Source organism: Hyperolius riggenbachi, chromosome 1 (genome assembly GCF_040937935.1).
Source record: "Hyperolius riggenbachi isolate aHypRig1 chromosome 1, aHypRig1.pri, whole genome shotgun sequence".
NCBI lineage: Eukaryota > Metazoa > Chordata > Amphibia > Anura > Hyperoliidae > Hyperolius > Hyperolius riggenbachi.
In genome coordinates this window covers 245,331,123-245,354,853 of record NC_090646.1, presented here as the reverse complement: position 1 = coordinate 245,354,853, position 23,731 = coordinate 245,331,123, and the positions used below count along the sequence as shown (strand labels likewise).

Sequence of the window (23,731 nt, the reverse complement as noted above, 5' to 3'; positions counted from 1 at the left end):
AGAGAAGCTATACTAATTAAAATGAACTTTTAGCAAACTTTGCAAAAAAAAAAAAATCACCTTCACTTTAAATCCATAGATTGCTCTGATTAAAAACACATTTTATTGGAGCTTTTATTGTGAATATAATATACATACAAATTTTCATTTCCACTGACCCTTGAAACAACTGCCAGATGAGTGTGTTATAGCCTACTGCCAGTCATTTAGGTAACACACACTGCTAATTCTGAGACATGCGTATGCACTTGTTTGAGGGCTGCACCTAAATCAGGCATTAGAATCAACCAAAAACATGCAGACTAACAGTCCAGGAGGTCCTTGAGTGTCTGCAGCAATCCCTGTCGCTAATCTTCATTAGAAGCAAAAGTATTTGTCACATATCGTATATAAACTTGCATATAAGCCGATCCACATATACGGTAAGCCGAGGTGCCTACCTTTCCCTCAGAAACCAGGAAAAGTGATTGACTCACATATAAGCCCCCTCCCCAGTATAGCCCACTCCACAGTAGCCAGATGTATTCCCAGGACAAGTCAGTCCCTTTCCCCCTAGCCAGATATACCCCAAGGATGATACAGCTGTGTCTCAAGATGCCACTAGATAGCATCTTAGATACAAGATACGATGATTGCCACGCAGGAAGAATCCCCGATCTGCACTGCTGAAACGTTGCTTGCATGCTCTACTCCACAAGCCAGGGGAAACAGGTAGTCTTGAGCTGCGCACTCTGCACATCATGCTGAAGGGAATTGGGGGCACTGACACAGCAGGGAGCCAGCTGACAAGAGCAGGATCACTACTGCACAATCCTTATGCTCCTCTGCCTGTAACAAAACCTGCTCCACCATCCGTTCTTCTATACTGACTCGCATATAAGCTGAGGGGGTAACTTTTCAGCAAATTTTTGTGCTGAAAAATTAGGCTTATACATGAGTATATACGGTAAAATGCAAGGCATGTTTAAGCCAAGGGGGCAATTACAACACTTTTGTGCATTAGCCACAGTCCTAAACAAAGACACAGAACATTTATATTGTGCTTTTTTCCTGGCGGACTCAAAGTGCCAGAGCTGTAGCCACTAGGGCATGCTCAGTAGGCAGTAGCAGTGATAAGGAATCTTGCCCAAAGACCTTCTCACTGAACAGGAAGAGCCAAGATTCTATTCCTGGTCTCCTGTGTCAGAGTCCTTAACCAGTAAAAGGTCCTACCACTAGTGCCCTTAATAGCAGGACATGTATTGCAGATAAGCATGCCATAAAACAGCAGGGGCTGCCACATCACGCATAGAATAGAAGCCACTCTTGCCAAATAAGCCAAATAAACCCTATAAACAATGTTCGCTAATGGCAAAATGAATATGATCATTTATAAAATCTCAATAAACTACCGGTACTTAGAAATATTTTTAATGCACTTTCCTCCAACATTTCTTTCTGATTTAATGAGACGACGAAGCAAGGCTTTAAAAAACAGAAAAACAAATCACATTAGAGCCATCAAAATATGTGGGCTTGTGAGTACCCTGCGTACTTCTCTGGCAAGCGATGGGTACAGAAGCACACATTTCACACAGTGGTTCCAAGTACATTTGTCTGTGCTCACCTCCTCTCTCCATTCAGAGACAGATGTGTTATGTCTAATTATTCATTGATTGGTATCAAGAGATGAATCTCCATAATTGGCACATTTGTTCCAATTAACAAAGGAAAGCTGCCACATGCCACGAAAATGAAGTGTTATATAAGCACAAGTAACCATCAGCATCTAAGAAGCTGCAGAAGCAGCCACTCAAAGCACTGTCTATAAATGCCCTATGTTGCCCTAGGACATATTGCCAAATGACTGCAGAGAACCAAGGCAAAGTAAAACAAGAGTGAAAATGCAATCCAGAACAGAATTTGATTACATAAATAAATGAGAGCAGAGTGCATTAATCAAACAAGTGATTATATGAATGAGCGAAGCTATTGCTGAGCAATTATCAGATGCAAACTCAACCACGCCAAGCTAATGTCAGCTTGAAGTTGAACACTTTTGGCAGAAGCCCCATGTTTAGAAACAGAGACCTGTAGGATTTTTATGAGTAATTACAGAAATTGATTTTCTACATTAATGTTAATTGAGACAGTTCTTCCTGCAATGCAGCGATAGTACTTGTTGCCACACTTTCTTATTCTTCATTTTGACCAACGGTTATTGAAACGCCGCCAGATGTAAACACAATCACAAAACCAAAGTGCATTAGCTGATCTCCAGCAGGCACTAACGAACCTGATTGCTGGGAAGAGCTGTTAGTTATTTGGATATTATTGAAGCAGGGTAATGTAGATGTTTTCTCAGGCCAAATAAAAGAAAATGAAACGATTTTGCCCAACAGTGAGATGCAGAATCAAACAAAACATAAAGCAGATCAGTTTATGGTGTTGGCACGGCTCCATGTAACCTGATGCTTGCTTACAAAGAGTTTATCACGGTGTTGTATAGTCTTTAAAACATTAACATTTTTTATCAAGCTAGGGCTTGAGATTTCTGCAGTTGCCCAATGCTATAGATCTGGTTTTCTTGTCTTACAAAAAGAAATTGCACTCTAGTAGTTACATGTGTTTGTGTATGGTGTGTGTTGGGGGAGGAATGGTTATTAGAAACCAGCAATGTGGTATATTCCACTAAGTGTGACATCCATTATCATGTGTTGGAAGACAGACACTTAATGGCCATTAACACCTGGTAGCAACAATAGTGAAAATATGGCCTGATTGGGCTTTCCCTGCTCTATGCTATGGAAATGAAGTTAGCTAAATTTCTCACACAGTGACATTAATTACTACACTGCAGAGCTCGAAAGCTGTAAATGACTTGTGATGCTAACAGAACTAAGTGGAGTGATCATGAATGGTGCCCTATGAGGGAAAGGCACTTGACAAAAGCACTGAGCCATTTTTGATTTACCGAAAATCTGTATACATTAACCAGGAATAACATTGGATTGAGACACTCCATAGAAAGGTGGACTTTTGTTCTAAATGTTTCACTTACAACTGGATGAACATCTAACAGCAGTTCTGCTTGTGAAATAAGTTGGTTGAGTCCTTGGTCTAGTGACGTTTAACCAACTTAGTCTCCTGCAACCACCCACCTAAATGGTCTGCATAGTGACACAAGGGTGTACTGCCCCTGCTAGCAGCTGAGAAGCTGAGTACTGTAATTGATATTTTACATGTACTGTATATACAGCTTTAAACCTACTGTACATTTAAAGATGGCAGATATCTGAGCTCATCTGATCATAAATTTACAAGGTAGACAAGGTTCTCTCATCTGAATTTTTTATCAGCATAATTACCATTAATTACCATTTATTAATGAGTAGTATTGATCATTCAAAGAAAAAAAATAATAATACAAAATGACATGCTCATCCCCATTCCCAGGAAGTAAGTAAAATCCCTATAGGGCATCTAACTCAAAAACATCCATTTTACAGGCAACCTCTGTAATAATAACTACCAATATGTTGGTCTAAAAGCAAAACAAACAGTACAGTATGGTGCAATATAACAATAGGTAGTTGTGTAAAGGTCTCCCAGCTAACTAAACATTTATACCACCTGACCATGTGTTCCAAATGATGTTGCTACTGCATAAAGCATATGAAAATATGATATTTCGGGGGCCTAATGTGTTAGTTTCAATAAAATTTGCATGACCTGCTTTAAAGGACCCCTACAGTGTGAGAGATATGGAGGCTACCATATTTATTTCTTTTTAAACAATACCAGTTGCATGGCATCATTCTGATCTTTCATGCATTAGTAGTGACTGAATCACCCATGCTGCAAATCCAGTCAAACTTGAGTCTGATCAGCATATGCTTGTTCATGGCTATGGCCAAAAGTATTAGAAGCAGAGGATTAGCAGGACAGCCAGGTAATGTGCATTGTTTAAAATGAAATAAATAGTCTCCACTTCCCTCTCACTTCAGTTGTCCTTTAAAACAAACTTCCCCAACCCTATCCTCAAGGTCCACCAACAGTACATGTTTTACAGAAACCACAGAAATATAAAAAAATTTCTTGCACCAATGTAACAAGTTGACGTGCAGGGATCCACTCTGGAGCAACGAGCAATACGTAATAGATCTTCAAGATCCGCACCATCAAAGTGATGTCTTTATTAAGTATATAAAATTAAAACATGATAAAATAGCGTGGGTCAGAGATGACGCACAGGCGTTTCGGACTTCCACAGTCCGTGGGACTGTGGGTCCATGAAGATTTGAGAAAGAGCTGTGGAAGTCCGAAACGCCTGTGCGTCATCTCTGACCCATGCTATTTTATCATGTTTTAATTTTATATACTTAATAAAGACATCACTTTGTGGTTTTCTGTAATAGATCTTCAAGATCCGCACCATCAAACATTTACAGGTGGGGTAATTAGTGTCTCAGCAGAGCTGATTAACAACCTCTGTGGATTTCCATAAAACATGCACTGATGGAAGGCCTTGAGGACAGGGTTGAGGAACACTGCTTTAAAGAGAAACCATAAGAATTGAATTTCATCCTAATCAGTAGCTGATACCCCCTTTTACATGAGAATTCTATTCCTTTTCACAAACGGATCATTGGGGGGCTCTGTATGGCTGATATTGTGGTGAAACCCTTCCCACGGGAAACTGTGAGGACCATGGTCCTGGCAGTTTCCTGTCTGTGAACCTCGTTGCACTTTGGGAAACAGCTGTTTACAGCTGTTTCCAACTGCCAAAAAAACAAGCAGCAGCTACTTCCACTGACATCACCTGCAAGCAGTAAAAATGTCACTATTTGATAATTGTCAGAATGTAAATCAGAGAGAGGAAAGCTTTTACAGTGGGCAAACACTGACTAAATAATGTATATATAATTATTGTAAAAATGAAGCAATTTTTTATTATATTATTTTCACTGGAGTTCCTCTTTAACTAGTCACATCATAGTATGCATACATGTTAACTAATACACTTCCTATCTGACACTGCCAAATGCTGGGGGGACCTGTTGCAAAGCATCAGTGCCATTGGTAGAGCACAGTAATGGTGTATAGAATTCATCATAGACAGGCGTACTTTTTTTTGCATGTAGTCTGTGCAATCTCAAAATACATAAGGTGATTATTCCTCAATCAGGACTAAAAACAAGACGAGACATTGGATTTGGTTTTACATTTTTTTTCTACCTGCATAAATCAAGTAAGTGAATTAAATGGATCAAGATGCCTTGCTATTTTGTCTCTCTCCTTGATCAACCTTAAGCATTTAGAATTCACTTGACTTACTATCAAGCCCTTGAAGATGACTTGAATCCTTTATGAAATATGAGTGCCTACTATATGTTAAAATATGATAAGCATATAGTGCAGTCATACATGAGCAGATGGACATGGTGATGATGACTGGTAATTGTGTCATCAGTTTTGGACAAGATGTCATTTTGATAACAACTGTAAGCATCTTTACTTGTCACAGGGGCTAAATAATGACTATTCTGCAATTGAGAAAGTTAAAAAAAAAATGTTCACTATGTCAAAGGAGTGGGAAGCAGACCAGTGCAAAGTGGCAATTAGCCAGCTTTTAGCCCTCCGCCAACAGGCATTTCTCAGCTATATAAATGCATCAGTACACAATTTCAGGACAACAAAACAGACTCTAAATCAATGTTTTAAGCTGTTTGTGGCAGACCAATCACTAAGATCACTCCTCGCACAGACCCTTTGGACACGTCTGTATTATCCAAACAATCATTTTAGTAATGAAAACTTATTTCATGTCAAAAACAAAAATTTCGTTTCTACATCCTGTTTTGAGCGGTGAATGAAGTCCCATGATAATAATACAGGAGTAACATCAGCTTTATTATTCTGTTATTATTAAAAATTGCTGGAAAAACACAAAAGGGCTATTTTCCAGCTTCTTTGGTTAAAAAAAAATACATCACTTGCTATCAGTAAAGGGAGCACTCATAAGAGTAAATGTTAATGTTGGTTACCAAACCATGAAAACTGTCCCAATAGAATATGTGGTTGTGAACATCTCCTCATTACTTTATCGGGTATTTCCCAACCTAGTGGCTGTAACACGTTTCTCATAGCTGTTTGACAACTAGACAAATGCAGGTATAAAACATATAAGTCAAATAAAGAAGGCCGATAGTGGTACCTTCCGAAAAGATACCCCTGCGTGTGCATCTATTCCAGAGGCAGTGTCCAAACAGGAAGGTGTCATGATATTATTATGCTTTATAACCAGGATCAATATCTATGCAGAAGTGGGTATGGACACAGGAAATGGCACACATGATAGGAAGTGACACAAGGGCACAGAGGTGCCCAGCCTAAAAGCGGGCTAGACAATGTATATATTGTTGGTGAGTGACAAGAGAGCTTTCAATGTCAAATTGGAAATTTGCAATTAGATTCTTTAAGTTAAAAAAATGCTACAAAAATTGTGATTAGATTGGAAATGAGACTTTATTGCATTGAAGTGCAAGATGAAGCTCTCGTCCTTTCCACTTAAGCACACTTTAGTACTGTGTGGGAAACAGGGTGTATACAGTGCACACAGTGTACTGTGTACAAGAAGGTACAACACCACATAGAAAACAATGTCAGACATTCCCACTAGTGCAGTGCATTGTAGCGTGATGTGATATCCGCCAGATTATATAAGAATAACAGAAAAGGACAATATTTAATACGTTCTGAAATTATTTTTCTGATTGTCAGTAAGTCTTGCTCTAGTTCAAAGGTTATTAAGGATTCAATACCCATTTTTAATGCAAAGGCATCCATAAGGCATCCTTTCCCATGAATAGCTGGCTTAGGAGAAATGGCTGCTCTATGAGTGAGGTGAATCACATGATCAGTCATTGGGAACATGAAAAGCCCCTTTTCACTATCGAGTTTGTGGCCAGGAAGGTAAACATGTTGTCATGTGTAGAATGTGCTGCAACAATGGCCCCATTCAAAGAGACAGACCATCATGGTGGACTAAAATGCATGCAGGCTGGCAACTACTACTAATAACTTACTTCAAAGATATTGCTGCGCTCTCCACTCCTGTAAGGAAACAAATTCCACATAGGGCAATAACGTTCAATCTAAGTTTCACACTAATCCAGCTCCCACAGTCACCAGTGATGTGTGCTTCAGTGATTCATTACTCTCTCTCCCCCACCCCTCTCGTTGGATGCTCACCAGATTATACTCTTAGATGCACTTTGAGTACAGTTCTATTTCCGGTTCCAGTTAACTCTAGAGGGAAAGAGAGGAGCTCCACATAGGGTAATACAGTTCACAACAATAGAACAATCAGGGTACTCCAAACACCGTGCTTCTGTATTAACACCCAACAACCGTGCCACTCCAACGTATTCCACGCCACACTTCTCACCAGATGTAGCCCACCTTTCTTATCACAGGTGGAGACTGCGCTTTTTGTTGTACCACTCAATCAAGAATACGATCCTCAAAGGTTGAAACAAGGCCTCTCATAAGGTCCTTCCTTTAATAACTGTTAAAAAGCTTGCTCCATAAAAACATAAAAAGAAAGAACAACCGCATATAGCGTATTACAGTTGACACTTTCTCTATGCGCAATAGCAATCTCACTTACGCCTTCAGAAGTATATCTCGCATGTCATATACAGATGGCTGTCCAATGCCCATCCGCCTGGCGCCCGGGTGCGTGTAGCCAAGTTCGCGCTCCCCCGTTCCGCCTCCTAACTCAGTCGCAGGGTTCCGTTTCGTGTGCTCTACGAATGACCGGCCGGTCCATGCACTTCCTAGTGCCTTGCGACGTCGAACGTGTAGCTCCGCCCTACGCGCGTTTCGTCATCAACGCCAGACTCATCAGGGGCTCCGCCTCCTGCCGTGCGACGTCACACTACATAGTCCCTGCTGCCTCCTGATTGGAGGATCTTCCGCCTTATTGCTGGATGGGCATTGTTTACAAAATGATGTATAACCCGCATAATTAAACCTCTTATCCTATATTCGCCACAGTGTCTCCATATATATACAATATGTCCTTTATTCTTACATGCCCACCCACTGTTGTAGCGTATCATCACTCCACCTTGTGTTTTCCAATGGTATTGTCAGTGTTCAGACTCTTCTCATACTTCAAATCCCTGTTTATATGGATTGTTGTGCGCCCTCTTGTGGCCATAATGGATTATCATAATTGCCAAACTTGGTTCACGTTGTGATTTCTGTGTCCTCAATATTACTAATTTCTCCTACACCCTAATTATGTGTTTAATTAAGAACTTCCCTAAAAGGTTATTGTGACTATTCTTGAAACTTATGTTGATAATGTGTGCTATCTCCCTGTGTACTACTTGTATCTTCATGTCCCCAAATCTATATATTAAAACCTTGCTTGTGACATATAATACCATTAGTGCTGCAGTGTCTCTGTTGTTTGGTCTGTGAAATCCAACATGTATGTTTCAGTGCTGTTATGTTTCATATTTATTTGTTTGATCCACCCCTATTTCCATGTTGTGTGGGGAATCAAGGTGGAGTGATGATACGCTACAACAGTGGGTGGGCATGTAAGAATAAAGGACATATTGTATATATATGGAGACACTGTGGCGAATATAGGATAAGAGGTTTAATTATGCGGGTTATACATCATTTTGTAAACAATGCCCATCCAGCAATAAGGCGGAAGATCCTCCAATCAGGAGGCAGCAGGGACTATGTAGTGTGACGTCGCACGGCAGGAGGCGGAGCCCCTGATGAGTCTGGCGTTGATGACGAAACGCGCGTAGGGCGGAGCTACACGTTCGACGTCGCAAGGCACTAGGAAGTGCATGGACCGGCCGGTCATTCGTAGAGCACACGAGACGGAACCCTGCGACTGAGTTAGGAGGCGGAACGGGGGAGCGCGAACTTGGCTACACGCACCCGGGCGCCAGGCGGATGGGCATTGGACAGCCATCTGTATATGACATGCGAGATATACTTCTGAAGGCGTAAGTGAGATTGCTATTGCGCATAGAGAAAGTGTCAACTGTAATACGCTATATGCGGTTGTTCTTTCTTTTTATGTTTTTATGGAGCAAGCTTTTTAACAGTTATTAAAGGAAGGACCTTATGAGAGGCCTTGTTTCAACCTTTGAGGATCGTATTCTTGATTGAGTGGTACAACAAAAAGCGCAGTCTCCACCTGTGATAAGAAAGGTGGGCTACATCTGGTGAGAAGTGTGGCGTGGAATACGTTGGAGTGGCACGGTTGTTGGGTGTTAATACAGAAGCACGGTGTTTGGAGTACCCTGATTGTTCTATTGTTGTGAACTGTATTACCCTATGTGGAGCTCCTCTCTTTCCCTCTAGAGTTAACTGGAACCGGAAATAGAACTGTACTCAAAGTGCATCTAAGAGTATAATCTGGTGAGCATCCAACGAGAGGGGTGGGGGAGAGAGAGTAATGAATCACTGAAGCACACATCACTGGTGACTGTGGGAGCTGGATTAGTGTGAAACTTAGATTGAACGTTATTGCCCTATGTGGAATTTGTTTCCTTACAGGAGTGGAGAGCGCAGCAATATCTTTGAAGTATATTATCCTACACTGGACTTTTTTTGCAGCGAGCCCACTGACTGTACATATAAAGTGGTAATCATTGTATGACCTGTGGCGCAGTGTTTTAGAATTTGTACTACTAATAACTTGACCACCCCCAGAGTCCAACTAAAAACCTTTGGAGCCAGAGCTTTCTGTCATGCTGCCCCTACCCCGTGGAATGCCTTGCCAACCCTGGACACATTTAAATCAAAACTGAAAAGCCGTCTGTTATTTGTGATCACATAACTTTTTCCCCTGAACACATCACTATGCACTGATCTGAGACAAGCTTATGTGTTTTGGGTCCTACAGCATAAAATCGCTTCACAAATGTTTTGTTATTGCTGTTTTTCTTGTTCTACTACTACAAATAATAAAAGGTCTAAGTGAGTTCACTTTTGCATTGGCTATTCACTTAGTAAAATGTGACAGAAAATAATTATAATGAAAAATCTGATGACTTGTAGAAAACCTAAGTTGTTCCCAAACAAATGTAACAGGAGTCATATTAATAAACAATTACATCAAAGTGGCACCTAACATTGCAGACGTGAAGACACTGCCATCTGCCAGTGGCATTTTACACTCACAATAAAAACTGTACCAGGAAAGTACACTCTGACTGTCCAATTTTCCCCTAGAACACTGGAAAGCGCTTCTCTTCCATAAAATGAATGTTCATTGCTTATGTTTATACCTAACATATATTAAATTCTTCATGGGAAGCTTCGAGTAAAATCTTTTCCACAGGAGACAGGCAGAAGCCAATGTTAGAAGGGATGACTGGAGAGACTTGGCTGCAGCCTGAATTGTAGGCAGAGTAAAGAGAATTTAATGACTCAACATAAAGTAGTTTAGAAATGTGGGATGCATCTCTTTCGAATGAAAGAATAACAACATTACAGAAAGCCTTTAACTCATATCATTCAATGGACTCTATCAATTCTGTAGGTACTATAACAATACCACATCACTGGCAAAAGAGCACATTATGCCAAAGAAATGGCACCAATCCCTGCAGGCTAAATTCTCTTGCTATTTCATTGTTCAGAATTGCCACAATTGCTTTGATATTTAAAGACACCTTAAAGTTAACTTGCGCAATAAGAACTGAGCATATGACTATAAAGTACCCAATCAGACGGCACCGACAGAGGACAGTCTACACTTCAAGCAGTTCCTGTGACTGGAGCAACGGAAATGTGAGCAACATAAGCTCATGAACCGTTGTTGGCCTCTCAAGCCAATCATCACATTACTCTACTCAAACAGGCACATTTTTTTAAGTAAGAAACAACACAATCAATCAATGAAAACAAGTATAATGACTCAATTAATATAGTTGTACTAATGTGAAGGGACATACTGACATAAAAAGTACCAGGTTATCAGAATCAAATGTATTCTATGGATCCTCTTCTACCATCCTATATAATAAAACCTAAGTGTCCCTGCGTCATCCTGTCCCTGTATCTGTGCGTTTGCGCTACTGCACATGTGTAGCATGGACAGCTGTTGGGACAGGAGGACGGAGCCAGGGAGTCGGTGGATAGGTGGGCGCGGTGGACAGGTGAGAGCAGCAGACGGGTGCGTGCGCGCATGCACACTGACATGCAGCGGTGGTGTGACAGACCTAGAGCCCGTTTTTAATTGGCTTAGGTAAACTAGTTAAGTTATAATTACCTGCAGGGTCATTTTTCTCCAACTCCATCCCCAAACCACATGTCCACGGACTTGGGGTTTGGGGATGGAAGAAGGTGTAGACTGCCACCTTCTCTATATGTGATAGAGAAATTGCCACGGAAGGACCTCAGTATTTCTCTGCAAGAGGTCGTAGCTACTTGCCAGAAGATGATGGGCACTGGGTTCCGGGAGTGAGTTGGAGGAAAAAGACTCTGCGGGTAAATACACTATAATTTAATGTTATAAGAGGATCCCTAAAATGTAAACTTTAGACAGAATTTTCTCTTTAAAGATAATAGATCAGACTTTGCACATCCTGGCTAATACCCATTGTCTGCACCTAGCTTCAGTGACACTCAACATCACCCAATTGTGTATATTTTTGTAACCATATGAAGAAGTTATATTTTTGTAACCATAAAAACAAAAAATAGCTACCATAAATGATCAGACTTATCAATAGCAAATAAAAATCTCACTGGGTCAGCCAATCCTGGAGCTTAATTATCGACCTGCTTAATGAACTGGCAAAGTGACCCATTCTTAGTAGTTCACTATCTGTTGCCCTGACCTGGCTTACCAATGTAAATCACAAGCCACATGATGTGATGTCTACATCACGAGATATAAATAATGTCAGTGATGACAAGTTAACCTGTCATTATAAAAGTGCTAGTCAGATACACCTTTAGCCCCGAATCTCACGACATCTGTTTTTTTATTTAAATTTCTCCACTAGCCTTTAATATACTGATGTGATATTGCAAGTTAAAATATTCATATATTCATTAGTGTTCCTTCCTTTGTGTTGATAGAACAATTGGAGAAAAAAAAATCTACAAGGAAGAACCATTAAGCTGCTGTTAAATCTGGATGTTTGATCTTCCGCATGACTTCAAAAGTTTAAAAAAAAAAGGGAGAACAGCTCTTTTGAAAGTCAAATGGGCATGCATTTTTTAGCTTGCCAAGTGTTAATTGGTGCCTTTTCTAAGCCCTGGTACAAACGCAATTCTATGTCAATTAGAAAGCAATCAGGAACCCTTGCTTCTTGACAAAGTGTACTAGTACGTTATAAAGTATTAAAGAAACAATCAGTGCACCTCATATAAGACTTTACATCCTTACCATCAGCCACCTGGGCCATACTGGCTGTGCTGACATAGCCTCGCTAACTAATTATCACACTAAAGGAAAGTCGTTATCATTTGTTCTTTCATTATCAAAGAGTTGAGATGTCTTCCCTGTAGTATGAATCTAAAATCCATTCACTTTAAACCAGGTTCTTATGCTTTGCACCTGTATCATGCTCACTGAAGAACTACAAAAAAAAAAACCCTCACGCCTTCACATCTCTGTTATTTCAACTAATTATTCAGAGGGAAGAGACGTTCTAATTTCAATTACAGTAAGTTTACATTACGAGGAAATAGGACAAGGGAATTTATTTTAGGGAAACAAACATTTGCATAACGCCTGCTTCTCCTATTCAAGCTATCTGCACTGATAGCTATGTCTCTACCTGGATAAGTTTCACGCATAGCACGGAAAGTACTAGAAAGTCACAGTCAAGCATAAATCAACTTACATTTATGAAACTAAATTCATCTGTGATCTCATTGTTCTCTGTCATTTCAACTACTGCTGTTCCTACTGTGCTATTAAATAGAAAGTCTTGTAAATACAGGTTAGCGGTCTTATTTAAAGGGAATCGGAGGTGAGAGAGAGTGATATGAAGACTGACATTTTTATTTCCTTTTAAACAATGCAAATTGACTGGCTTTCCTGCAGATCTTCTGCCTTTAACCTTCTTGCCGGTCTAATTCTCGCCGGCAAGGAGGCAGTGCAGCACTTTCTATTTTATTTTTTATTTTTTTAAATCATGTAGCGAGCCCAGGGTTCGCTACATGATAGCCGCTGAGCGGCGGCATCCCCCCACCCACTCTGATCGCCTTCGGCGATCAGAGTAAGCAGGAAATCCCGTTCAGAACGGGATTTCCTGCAGGGCTTCCCCGGTCGCCATGGCGACGGGGCGGGATGACGTCACCGACGTCATGGATGTCGGGACGTCACAGGGAATCCCGATCCTCCCCTCAGCGCTGCCTGGCACTGATTGGCCAGGCTGCGCAGGGGTCTGGGGAGGGGGGGGGGGCGGCGCGGCAGGTAGCGGCGAATCGGCGGGTAGCGGCGGCGATCGCGTACTACACGCAGCTAGCAAAGTGCTAGCTGCGTGTAGAAAAAAAAAAGTTATGCAAATCGGCCCAGCGGGGCCTGAGAAATCCTCCTGCGCAGGTTACCCCGAGCTGAACTCGGGATAACCGGCAAGGAGGTTAAGGTGGCTATAGATTAGTCAACTTGGTGGCTGAACGACCATCCGATTCGATAATTATAATTGAATCGAATGAAAATTGGCGCCACTAATCGCATACCGATCGTTGATGTGACATTCTGGAAAATCTCGGGGCTGACATGCTTGATCTGGTGCGCAGCGGTAACATCATGTGATAATTGTGACCAAAGAACACAATGGAAACCCCAAGCCGATGTTCTCCCTAGTGTACTTACATCCAACCCCCCCCCCCCCCCACAACCCCCCCTCCGGCCAGTGCATTAGTATTTTACCTGTCACGCTGCCCACTAGTGTCTGCTGCTGTTTTTTTCATACTTCTGCATTTTGGCCCCACGTAACTACCGTCATATAGTACGTGGGGCACATGTGCGACATCACACATGTGCCCCACGTGATATAACACTGGCAACCACGTGGGGACACAAATGCAGAGGTAGGAGGATGGCAATAGTAAGGATGGCGGCAGGTAAAGTATAACTGCACAGTGCTCCAGGGGGCACATATACACTAGGGGGATAGTGACAGGTGGCAGCGGAGTCACAAGGCCGATTCCCACAAGATTTCATGCTGAAACCGATACAGAATCGGCCTGCAGTTTATTTCTAGAGAACAATAATGTGCAGCAGACAAATCTTCAGAAATTGTGTAATTTACAAATGTGTAAAGATGGTCCATAACCTCCGATTTTAACATCTTGTGAATCCCACTCTACAAAGTTAATACTTTTTTAATGGCAAAGTTAGGTCCTACCCAGTACAGTATTCCTAACAGCTGTTTTTGTATAAACTCTAAATAAAAAGAAAAGTTACAGTTTAAGTTTTAACAAGAAGTTTTGACTGGACGTCAGAAAAGAAAACCTTTTCAGTATAAAAAGTAAGTAAATAACTATCATCGCCCGAGTGTACAAGAGGCTATGGAGCCTGGAGTAAAAAATGGATTTGCCATTCACCCAACTGTATGAATCAGCAAAAACCTTTACAGAATTCTAAAGAAAAAGATATAGAACTGCAAAGGTTGACTCATACTTCTTTTGCAGGGATGAAACTGTGCTAGGAAATGAAAACTACTACCTGTTAGCTAGCTGGCAGCTTATTAATTAACACATCAATTGGATAGTTTAATAAGCAGATGGGGATTTTGATCTGATAGAATCTCTTGAGTTAGCAGAGATTTTCATGTTGGATCATCCCTGGTCTTTAGCTGTCTACAGGGGAGATACATGTGACATGTTAAAATAGCCTATCTGCTTTCTTTACAATAGATCACTAAAAGGCCATCACTGTTGTTGTCTCTGTCCATCCAATCCTGCCATTCCACAGCATAAACAAGAACACTTGGCCTAACCAAACTTTTCTGTTTATCACAAGCAGCAATAGGCTAAGAATCTGATTAATATGCAAATGTCTGTTATTAATTTATACAACACCAATATCGACTCCCCAACAGACGTCTGTGGAGTTGTAAAGAAGACTTAATACAAACAAGTGTGTGAACACTGAGGGTGCGCTGTGTGTGCAGTGCAATTGCAACAATCACACTGTAGCCCCCCCAAAAAAAATCACAAGTACCTTATAGAAATGGGGCAACCAAAGGGAAAAAAATAACATGCAACTCCCTGTGCAGTTCCGGGGGGTACTGCAGCAACACACTGCAGCTTGTGTGTTACTTCTGCAGCACCCAAAGCACTTCCATCGCATTGCATCGCACTGCAGGCAGTGTGTCATGTCTCATAGACTTTAATGGCTACTGCGATGCAACCTGCTGCGGTAAGTGTAAAAAGGGCCTTGGGGGAAACAAAACATACAACTTAACAGCTCCATTCAGTCAAATCCATTGGGCCTGATTCACTTTAGGCATGATAACCTTTGCACTAGCGAAGTTATCACCGCTTTTTTGCTATAATTCGCACGAAGCTCCCACGCGCAAAGTTTTGCGCGCGCAAACGCGCCTGCGCGCGCGCAATGTCCCATAGGGTCTAATGGGCGCTTCACGCGAAGCACGGTGCACTGTGCGCGTAGCTCGTTGTGCTGCGCGCGCAAAACTTTGCGCGCGGGAGTTCGCGCGAATTCCTTCAGATCACGCCTAAACTAAGTTTAGGCGTTATAAAGGGCTTTTCACAGGCGTGCAAAGTGTTTGCACCGCTTTGTGAATCAGGCCCATAGTTTCTTACTCTAGTCCTATTTGTGAGAGAAATATGCTTTAAGCTCACAGTGATAATAATTAGTGCAAAATTAGTGATGATGTGCCACATACTGTAATCTTTAGCAAGTGATCAGACTTTAGAGCGCTGCTTGCCCGCGATCGTCTTTTGCGGGTAAAATCTCGCAATTCAGTGCGATTTGTGCTTGCGATTCCTGTTCAATAGAATGAGAATCACAGTGCAACCGCCCCTCAAACGCTGCATACAGTGCGTTTGCGATTGATCAAAATTGCAAACGCTGCTGTGTGAATGTATCCATAGGGATACATTAGTTGCAGCGGTTTGATGATCGACCAGTGTGAACTAGCCCTAAGAAGTTATAACTGCTGCTATGATTTTATTCTTTTGCAAATTGTTGTTTGTGAAATGTACCTAGTTGTGTCCAAATTCTAGATATACATTATGTACTTTGCTTGCGTGATCGTTTAGTGGATAGCTGTAGCTTTCATGGGTATGCTGCTTTCATCACCCTACAGGGTAGGATTGGGAGGTAGCAATACACCAAATTACTATGATTAATGTACTTTAATGGCCAGTGATTTTAATTACAAAAGATAGGAGATGATTCAGAAGCAGATTTGTTCATACCGTATGGTGTGGGTCAGGCTGGAGATCTGTTGTCTCTTACATAAGCAGTGGAATATATGCTACAACATTATTCTTCCAAAGCCCATTATAACTACCTTGGGGCAACATACCAAACTCATTCAGCACATTTAACATCTGCACAACAAAGTATGTGCAATGCATATTACGCTTATTTCATTCTAACAGCATCATTTATATTCAGTACCTGGTGAGATGTCTGTATACACGGAGAAACTGATAAGATCAGACTACAGAAGAGATTAATATTACAGCTGTTGTGAAGATGACCTCCTACATAATGTGTATAAAGGATCAGCAACAACAGTAGGAATATAAAAACTGCAGCTGTAAGCTGGGTATTTTTCTTACATTTTTCTCTAATCCAAGCTCTTAGATAAGAGATTTAGCCTATTTTATAAGAAAAGAAGACCTTGCACTTTACTGTGACTATCAGAAATGAGACATCCAAAAGACAATCCCAACTGAACAAATACAACTGAAAAACAAAATTCAAAACACAATTCTTGAAAATGATAAACATTAAAAAAAATTAGACAGCAACAACTGCCATTATTTATAACCTTACCCACTTACATTGCAATAGGCTAAAAGGTTTTTTTTTTTATAGCTTTACATATGCACAGAAGGAGATAATGGTTACTTGGTAGTTGGAAACAGCTTTTATTTCCCACAATGCAACAAGGTTCACAGACAGGAAACTGTCAGGACCTAGGTCCTGACATCACACTGTGGCAGAGAATTCACCACACTATCAGCCATACAGACCCCCCTGATGATCTATTTGAGAAAAGGTAAAGATTCCTCATATGAAAGGGGTATCAGCTACTATTGAAGAGAAATATCTGGCATTCCGGATCAATTTAAATCGCAAAAAACTGAAAATCCGATCGGATTTTTCAGTCGAATGAAAGAAAAAAGCTTTCACTTTTTCAAGAGATACGATCGTTTTTATTGAATTACTGTAAAATCAGATCATTTTATTGTATCGTGTGTGGCCACCTTTAGAAAGAGTCAGGGTATTCTCTCCACAGCTTTATTCAAATGAACTAACTCTTTTCTTTGCTGCATCTCATCAGACAACATAAGGCATACACTTTTACACTTTTTGTTCAGTATTTTGTTGCCTTGTCCTAATTTTTTGGAAATGTGTTGGTAGCATCAGATCTATGCTGAACTTACTGTATATAAAAAAATTACTTTTTTGGCATTTAATATTTTGTCATTGAACTTTTTTCCCATTAAAGATATGGTTTAAAATTTTCCAGCGCTCCAAATTGAGTATGTAATTTTGTAATAAAGTGGTCGCTAAAAAAAAAGTTTTGTGCATCTATGTACCTAGTTTGTCTGCACACCCATTTGTAACAAGCTAATATTTTGACATGGAAACATTTGTATTTTTCTCATTCAGTGACCTTTGCTATGTTTTTCATGTTAACCTTTACTGTCTGTGACTCCTGCAGCCAAATGAAGGCAAAGCTACTCTTCTCCTCTCTATAATGTGAACTGAAGTTTCCCTTGTTTCATAACTCACCCAGGGGGAACTCTAACTTAAATAAGCCATAAGAAGTGCACATATTGCAGCCAGGTCTTGTGCTGTGAGGCACGGTCTGCAGTAATGACAAAGAATCCACAACTATGCCATTAGCTAGCACAATGTTTATTTCTGATAAGCAACTGTCACTAAGTGTGAAACTGAAGTGAGTAAGTGGTGCTATATAGCAAGTTAAGCATCAATATAGGATAAAATTATCAGGTCAAATAATTAAAGACACTATTAGTTTTCCTTTACAATTCCTAAAAATTTAAAAGGAAACTAAAATGGCAAGAGTCATCTAAGATTTTGCAAGAGCCTTATGGTGGAAATTGTAGTACATATCAGTGAGAGGTTCAAAGGACTGGAGTGGGGGGACTAATAGCCACCTCAATCTCAACTCATTTATGATTCTGGTTTTCTGTTCTACAAAAAAAAACCTGTATTTACTATGTTAAAAAATATGTCCCCCCAAAACAAAACAAAAACAAACATTTTGAACTGAATAAAAGTCACATGTTGAAGGTAATGTTCGAAGCAGGTAAAAAAGGCGCGAGACGTGGCCATTGTTTTGGGCGTCACTAAAGGCTATTATCTAATTGTGTAATTTGGCCACCAAAGTTTTCCTTTAGTATAGCTGAGTGCTGAGAGGGTAAACGGCACAGGGTTTTTGTGTAGGCTCCACTTTATTGCAATTAAGTGGCACCAGAATATTGGGTTAATGTTATGCATATACAGGGGGGAGGTTAGTGTTAGGAGTAGGCAAAAGTGGTTAGTGTTAGGCATATGTAGTGGGGAAGTTAGTGTCAGGAGTAGGTAAGGAAAGTTAGTGTTAGGCATATGTAGCAGGGAGGTTAGTGTTAGGAGTAGGTAAGGAAAGTTAGTGTTAGGCATATGTAGCAGGGAGGTTAGTGTTAGGAGTAGGTAAGGAAAGTTAGTGTTAGGCATATGTAGCAGGGAGGTTAGTGTTAGGAGTAGGTAAGGAAAGTTAGTGTTAGGCATATGTAGAGGGCAGTTAGTGTTAGGAGTAGGCAAAAGGGTTTAGTGTTAGGTATATGTAGTGGGGAGGTTAGTGTTAGGAGTAGGTAAAAGGGGTTAGTGTTAGGCATATGTAGTGGGGAGGTTAGTGTTAGAAGGAAGTAAGGAGGGTTAGTGTTAGGCATATGTAGTGGGGATAGCGACATTGCATGTTATGGTAGCATTGCATTGGGTACAGTGGAACATACAGTCAATGAAACCTTTACTTCACTTACTGTTAATGCGCACATATAGCGGTACTACACTGTATGTGCATTATGATGCCGCATGACGTTATACTGCAACACACCTGACGAACTGCAAACATTGCATAGATGGTTGACTGCAGTGCGGCAAGCCACATTACAAAATGGACGCTACACCATATTGCAATATACCACTGTGAACGTGGACTGGTAAGCATTACAAATATTATTTTGATACAAAGTCAGATACAGTAAAGCTTCAAGATTTACATCATTACTGACCTCAGCAACAGGAATCCCTTCAGGTGGACGACACTGCAAGAGCACTTCCTGTTCCAGAGACACTTCTTTCCCAAGAGGCTCCTGTTCAAATGTCTTCCTTAAATCTAAGAAAACAGAAGGTTTGGTAAGACTTTAAAAATATAGAGGGCTGAAACATTAGTGTCATGTGTACAGAGCATCCAGTGCTGGCACTTCCATATTTCTCACACCAGCTGCCTGCTAAAAGCCGGGCGGTATTACTGAAGCATCAATGCTCTTCTCTTGTAGCTAAAATCTAGCTGGCCTCCTGGTAGTGAGACATGTGGCTCAACAGTCTTTCTGTGGACTTCTGGAGAGTACATAATACAAAGGAAGGTGAGCTGGCGCCCTCATTTGGCCTCCATATGTATGACACTTAACTGTTAGAGTAGCTTAGAAAATTACTATTATTTTTATTATTATTTAGTATTTATATACATCTTCCACAGCGCTGTACAGAGTAAAATATTGTCTTGTCACTTAACTGACCGGGGCTCACAATCTAATCCCTACCATAGTCATATGTCTATGCATGTATCATAGTCTATGGCCAATTTAGAGGGAAGTCAATTAACTTATCTGTATATTTCTGGCATGTGGGAGGAAACTAGAGTGCCCAGAGGAAACCCACGCAGACACGGGGAGAACATTCAAAATCCTTGCAGATAGTGCACTGGCTGGGATTTGAGCCACTACGCCACTGTGCTGCCCAACTTATCCTGCACACGTCTGTTAAGGTGTCCATTAACGGTACAATTCTGATGCAATCGATCGCTTCCCATCAATGAGGTAATCAATCGGAAACAATCGCACATGCCCATTACCGCATGCCCATTAACAGATTAATTCCCCCTAGCCAATCAAATGAATGGAATCAATCAATTTTTTGCACCTTTAACCCCGCCTTCAACCAACATCAGGTATTTTAGATATTAGATATTTTAATCAGTTTTAATTAGAATTGATAACATCTACTTTATCTAGGGCACAACATCTACTTTATCTAGGGCACATGGGAATGATATTACAGTATAATTACACTATCCATCCTGATTGATCAGAGAGAAGCAGGCAGATGTGGTGCCCAGTTGCTCTTCCCCATAACTTTGCATTGCATTGAGCAGTACAAAGCTGACGCCAGCAGCAGTCACACTAATATTCCATGGAAAAGCTTTGTTATCTGTGATCTCTGTACATACTTTATATGCTGTGCATAGTTTGGAGCAAATTCAAAGTCAGCTTGTGGTTCTTTATACACCCCCTGCAAAGGAAAGGCACCCAGTCGAATATAAAAATAAATAGCAGCATATTCTCATCTAGTTATCTTGTAGTTGGGCCAGTTATTAGATTTGCAATAAAGCTGTCTGTTTATTTAACCTTCATGTGCCTGTTATTGATTTATACAATAAAGGCACAACCTTTTGACCTATGACTGGCACTGGTACTCTAGTTGAGTCATACCATTAAAGATCTTTAAAATTCCAGTCATTATGAACACATGGTTTCAGGAGCCAGAAATGCGATACCACTTCCTGTATGCAGTTTTGATGGTTTGCTGGTATTCAGAATACGTTTTTAACTGCCTTCATCCATTATGCCTGTGATACCGGCAGTCTGGATACATGCTCCCTATTTAACCCCAATAATTAAAATCAGCAACGCAACAACAGGAACGGTTTTGATGTTGAGACTTTTCTTAGCGGTTAGCATGCATTTCACATATGTACCTGCTTATTATTATGCTGATATTATGCTAAATTGCAATGTGGTTCATTACATCATCTGAGGAAAAGCATGAACATTACATATAAGTTATTAAAAATACTTTATTCTAAAATACACACGGCTTGATGAATATATCTAAAATGTTAAATGTGATAGTGTTTTTTTTTTATTTAGGAAGAATACAGCAAAATATATATATTCTTTATAATTATTTTCATCAGGTTAATATTAACTATAATACTAAGACATAGGATATTGCTTTGCCTACTAGTTTGGATGAAAAGCTTTGTAAATACAAGAAAGTCCTTTATTTTGCTACACTGCAGTAAAGCAGTGTCATGGAAGTTGGTGGCACTATATAAATGCAAAATAATTATAATAATAGTCCCATACAAACAATGAGGCTTAGTTATAAGTTATCAACACCAGGGTGTCTTGCAATATCAAGCCTCACACCCCCAATTACTGTCACCCTTATGGATCATTAATCATTAGGATGATAGATGATGATAGATATGGGGATGAGCACTGTACAGACATGCTGCTTGGCTATAGTGTAGCAGTATGTGCTGCTCTGGGGAGAGGGAGGAAAGGAGCTTAAAGAGACACTGAAGCGGAAAAAAAATTATGATATTATGATTTGTATGTGTAGTACAGCTAAGAAATAAAACATTAAGATCAGATACATCAGTCTAATTGTTCCCAGTACAGGAAGAGTTAAGAAACTCCAGTTTTTATCTCTATGCAAAAAAAGCCATTAAGCTCTACGACTTTCAAAGTCGTGGAGAGAGCTGTTTTCTGACTTTTATTATCTCAACTGTTCCTGAACTATTTACTTTTTCTCTGCCAGACTCCTCTGAAAGAATCATTTTGAATGCTGCGTGTTGTGTAATCTGCACATATTATAGAATGATGCAATGTTAGAAAAACACTATATACCTGAAAATAAAAATATGAGAATATTTTCTTTGCTGCTAATCTTCTAGTAATTATTCATAGTACACATCCAATTCACTATATCATATTTTTTTTTCGCTTCAGTGTCTCTTTAAAGTTCTTCTTAGTCATTTGTCACTTATGAATCTGCCATGTTTATGATGGACTGCTAATCACTGTCATGGGGAAGCTGTATACCTGCTAGATTCTTGACTGAGGCTGTAGAAGACGATTGTCTCAGCCTAGGATTATCTAGACTGCTGATAAAGCTTTAGCAATGTGTTTTTAGTGACTTCTGTTTACAAAACACTGTAGGGTGGAGGTGCAGGTGGAGCACCAAGAAAATAAGACATATTTATCTATAGCTGTGTAGCTGACAACGCAATGTGTCGCTATGCTGGTGGGCGACGACGGGATGACGAAGCAGTGCATGCTTGACTACATGTGGCATGCGGGGGAGCAGCATTAACAATAGAATCGACCGTCACTGGGGTTGAGTAGATCTGCAGGACGAATCACTTGCATGTTGTTGACCGCTGTACACACACCTGATTATCAGGTGAGGTGGTTGTTATTGCCCGCCTCAGCCGACTTGAGTCAGGTAGATTTACGAGACTTACGGATTGGTCCCCATTTCTAATCTCCAGTTTATATTGAGGCAAATTAGTTCACTGTCAGCTCCGCTCTGTTTTCAGGTTGCATTTGCATCCAGAGGTGGGTGCGTTGTACCATAGGTGACTATGGGCAATGCATCTGCTCATCCAGAAAAATGCAGCAGGTTGGGACTCTGTGTTCCAATTCGTATAGATAACAAGTGGAAGTGGATGCTATTTTTAACAAAATGCATTAAGTGGAAGTGTAGAAAATGTACCGAATTGGCACATTTTCTACACAAGTGGGAACCGAGCCTATTCCCGGTACACACCATTCAATTTCCCATCGATCATTTCTGACAGGTCTGATCTGATTAAATATCCTTTTTCTGATCAATTTCCTGATAACTTCTGTACAAAATCGATTAGAAAAACGAAAAGAAATCAGATCGGACCTGTTGGAAATTCTCAATTTGACCCGAAATCTGATAGGAAGTTGCATGGTGTGTACCAGGCATAACACTTCAAATGTATCAAATCACCCATGGTCCTGGCTTTAAAGTAAGCAGCACAATAGATAATTCATACTATGGCAGCAGATCAATACATTTAATTTCTTTTTTAATATAATAATGCCAGTATTTGTATGGCGGTTTTCTCCTGTTGGACTCAAGGTGCTTGCAAAGCAGCCACTGGAGTGCACTCAATAGGCAATAGCAGTGGTAGGGAGTCTTGCCCAAGAACTCCTACTGAATAGGTGCAAGCTTACTGAAATAGGAAGAGCCAAGATTTGAACCCAGGTCTTCTGTCTCAAAGGCAGAGCCCTCAACCATTACACTGCATGTATATATATATATATATATATATATATATATATATATATATATATATATATATATATACTCACCTAAAGGATTATTAGGAACACCATACTAATACGCTGTTTGACACACTTTCGCCTTCAGAACTGC

At 40.3% G+C, this 23,731-nt stretch overlaps 1 protein-coding gene across 6 annotated transcripts in view; it reads right to left on the bottom strand.

The window, feature by feature from the left end:
- Positions 1 to 23,731, bottom strand: part of UNC5C (unc-5 netrin receptor C) — a 534,770-nt gene that overhangs the window by 111,224 nt on the left and 399,815 nt on the right. For 5 of the 6 annotated variants that reach the window (XM_068232277.1, XM_068232283.1, XM_068232291.1 and 2 more), the window contains one exon: positions 19,489 to 19,592. In XM_068232277.1, coding sequence (XP_068088378.1) covers positions 19,489 to 19,592 — 104 coding nt within the window. Of the gene's footprint in view, positions 1 to 19,488; positions 19,593 to 20,967; positions 21,046 to 23,731 lie in introns of those variants that run through there. The other variant, XM_068232317.1, reaches the window with a different exon arrangement.